Here is a 3,070-nt window from a genome sequence, read left to right on the forward strand (position 1 = left end):
TTGTGCATCTTTCTTTTTTTTTTTTTTTTTTTTTTTTTGAGATGGAGTCTCACTCTGTTGCCCAGATTGAAGTGCCGTGGCACACTCTAGGCTGACTGTAAGCTCCACTCCCCTGGTTGAAGAGATTCTCCTGCCTCAGCCTCCCAAGTAGTTAGGATTACAGGTGCCTGCCACCATGCCCAGATCATATTTGTATTTTTAGGAGAGATGGAGTGTCACCATGTCGGTCAGGCTGGTCTCGAACTCCTGACCTCAAGTGATCCGCCTGCCTCGGCCTCCCAAAGTGCTGGGATTACAGGCATGATCCATTGCACCCAGCCTGACTGTGCATCTTTTCCACTGACTTTAACCCTAGGTACCCATTATTCATATGCAACACATCTAAAGATATACCTATCCTACAAGGACCAGACTATGAAAGGAAAATTTGTAGCAAAAGTTGCTACACATCACCAAATATTGCCTAAAGTATGTCAAGATTTGATATTTCTATTTACGGATTAATTTTTCTGATTGCTTTGTTCTACAACACCCCAACAAAACTCAGTTTTTTATAATTCATAACACCATAAAATTGTAAAAGAATGGAATAAAAACCATGTAAGAAGTGTACAGGCAGATATAGGTTCCTATAAAGAATCAGTTTTTCCAAAATATATAAAAATCCAATTAAGGGCAAAGTCATCTGGAAATTTCTTGACTCCCCATCACATAAATACTCTTTATGCACTATCCTATACTAGTGCTAATTTTCAACATCAATATCTTTAAATATTAACATCATCATCCTTCCAATAACAATCTTTCATTATTTCCCAGGTACTTTCTGTCACTCTTACCAGGGTTGCCTATACACATCTGATAACATTTACTCTTCTTATCTATCAGATTAGAAAACAGAATTCACCTCACAAATATCTGACCTAAGGCAGTTAACAGAAATTTAGTGCCAGTTTATATGGTACAATGAGAACATCTAACGTTCAACTAAAGGGCACTCAATGACATAACCCTGATGTAGCTCTGGAAGCAATTATATGTAGCTTTCATCGTAGATTTGTTTGAAAAATATGCCTTTATTGGAGTCAGGACATCCACATTCTGTACCCAATTAACATTATTCTAAAATAACTCTTGACCTCAAGAGTATTCCAAAACAGTTATACAACTTGAAATGGGAAAAAAAATCATACAACTAGGAATCTAAGACCAGGGTTTGGGGCTCCGCCTACAATGTAGCTCTGTCACCTTGGGTAGGTCATCTGACCCAACATCCCCAGTATCTTCTACTACAAAACGAAGAAATTAGTTTGAATTTTCTTTAAGGTCTCTTCTAACTCTAACATTCTATGAATGCACGAAATTTCAATCTTTCCCCATTTCAAAGATAATGGCGGCAGGCAAGAATGGCAAGTTAGCCTAGATTTTTTTTTCCTTTTTAGAAAAATGACCCAACTTGGGATGTTTTCTTGGGTTGAAGTTTTATTTAGGAAAATAAACCCCAAATAAAAATGATGTTCAGAAAATGGGGGGGTGAGGAAAGAAAATCATACACTGACGTTAGCTAAAATAGAAACTTCCATCACCCTTAAGCCAGTTTGTCAATAGTTATTCAACGCCTGCTACTCTAATCACTGGCTTCCTAAAATAGAAATATTTATAGTGGTTTCCTTCTCATCTCCGGAGACACATTCCGAATAAAAAGCACAGCGTCTAAAATCAATTTACAACTTCAGAATAAGTTGCTGGGAACGAAAGAAACTCCGAACTGCTCGCCAAGTCATTTGCATTTAAGTATGATTAGGGCTAAGAAACGGTTCTTATCATGAGATGTGAGAAAAACGCACAAGAGGCAGGTGACATCTGGAAAGGGAAGCAGAACTGCCAGGAAACGATAGGCTGAGGACCTTAAGGCAACAGGTCCAGAGCCGGTACCGCAGCCTATCCGGGGAGGGGTCGGTCGCTGCCACCTCGCCCGCCGCCCTCCCCCCCCCCAACGACGTCGCCCCGCCCCCGCCCCCCCCATCCCACGCCCCTGCGGCAGAAATCTTCCTAATCACTCGCTTCCCCCGGCCTCCCGCCCCTGGCAGGCCCTCCGATCCCTCAGCGCCGAGGCCGGCCCGGCCTTGCCGCCCCCTCCCCGCCGCCGAGGACCCCGCAGCCCCGACCCCGCCGCGGGCCGGCTCACCTGCACCTGTTTGCGGAAGTGGCGCGGCCCCGGCATTGCCGGCGACCAGGAGGAGCAGCAGCAGCAGCCTCCGCCGCAACGCCGGCGGCCCCGGCATCTCGCTCACCGCGCGGCTCCGGGGCCGGCTCTCGAGTCGCCTTCCGTCCGTCCGTCTGTTTGCCAGTCAGTCGGTCCTGCCTCCCTCCGCTGTCTCAGCGGCACCCGCGCCGGCTGCTCCCAAGCACACGTTGCTTCTGCCAAACCTCGATCCGGCTCCCGGTCCGCACCTGCCGCTCCAACCACAGAAACACCATCCTTCCCGCCCGCCTGCACCGCCGCCGCCGCCTCTCAACAGCAGCAACGGCAACAGCTCTGCGGAGCCGCGGGCCCGGGCAGCCGCGCTCCCGCCGCCATGATGGGCTGCGTCATGTGACGTAGCGCGGAGGCGGAACGTCGTGATGGACAGGACGGCCAGCCACTCGTCAGTCCACACTGGCCCGGGGAGCCCCGCCCATCACCCTGAAGGAGTAAGAGATGGCGGCCGGTGCGCCCCCTGCAGACGGAGGAGTGCGTGGGCGCAGGTAACACCGACAATTACTTTAAATTGAAAAATACAGGAAAATGTAAAGAAGACAGCGACAATTATCCTGATATTTTTTTCTCAGTGTTTTATAACATGCAAAAATAGGTCTGTCTTGTCTTCTGCCTTTTTATTTTACTTGTCAGAACTGTTTTAGGCTCTTCTCCTTAAGTTGACCTACACATCCCCTCAGCCATCAAACAGCTTTAGGCTTTTCCCTTGGATTCATCAAAAAGAGAATGCCTCTCCGAGCATCACCCACTGACTCACCTCCTGAGCTCAAGCTGTTGCCTCTTGTCCGCCTGGCAGACAAGACTTCCTTT

General features: G+C 47.9%; 1 protein-coding gene across 2 annotated transcripts in view; it reads right to left on the minus strand.

The window, feature by feature from the left end:
- The window catches only part of LMTK2 (lemur tyrosine kinase 2), a 98,918-nt gene extending 96,315 nt beyond the window's left edge, over window positions 1–2,603 (minus strand). For both annotated transcript variants that reach the window (XM_032266520.1, XM_032266519.1), the window contains exon 1: window positions 2,189–2,603. In XM_032266520.1, coding sequence (XP_032122411.1) covers window positions 2,189–2,285 — 97 coding nt within the window. In that variant the 5' untranslated portion in view covers window positions 2,286–2,603. The remainder of the gene's footprint in view (window positions 1–2,188) is intronic.
- Between the last annotated feature and the right edge of the window lie 467 nt (window positions 2,604–3,070).

This window comes from Sapajus apella, unplaced genomic scaffold, assembly GCF_009761245.1.
Source record: "Sapajus apella isolate SASKATOON/1434 unplaced genomic scaffold, GSC_monkey_1.0 scaffold159, whole genome shotgun sequence".
Classification (NCBI taxonomy): Eukaryota; Metazoa; Chordata; class Mammalia; order Primates; family Cebidae; genus Sapajus; species Sapajus apella.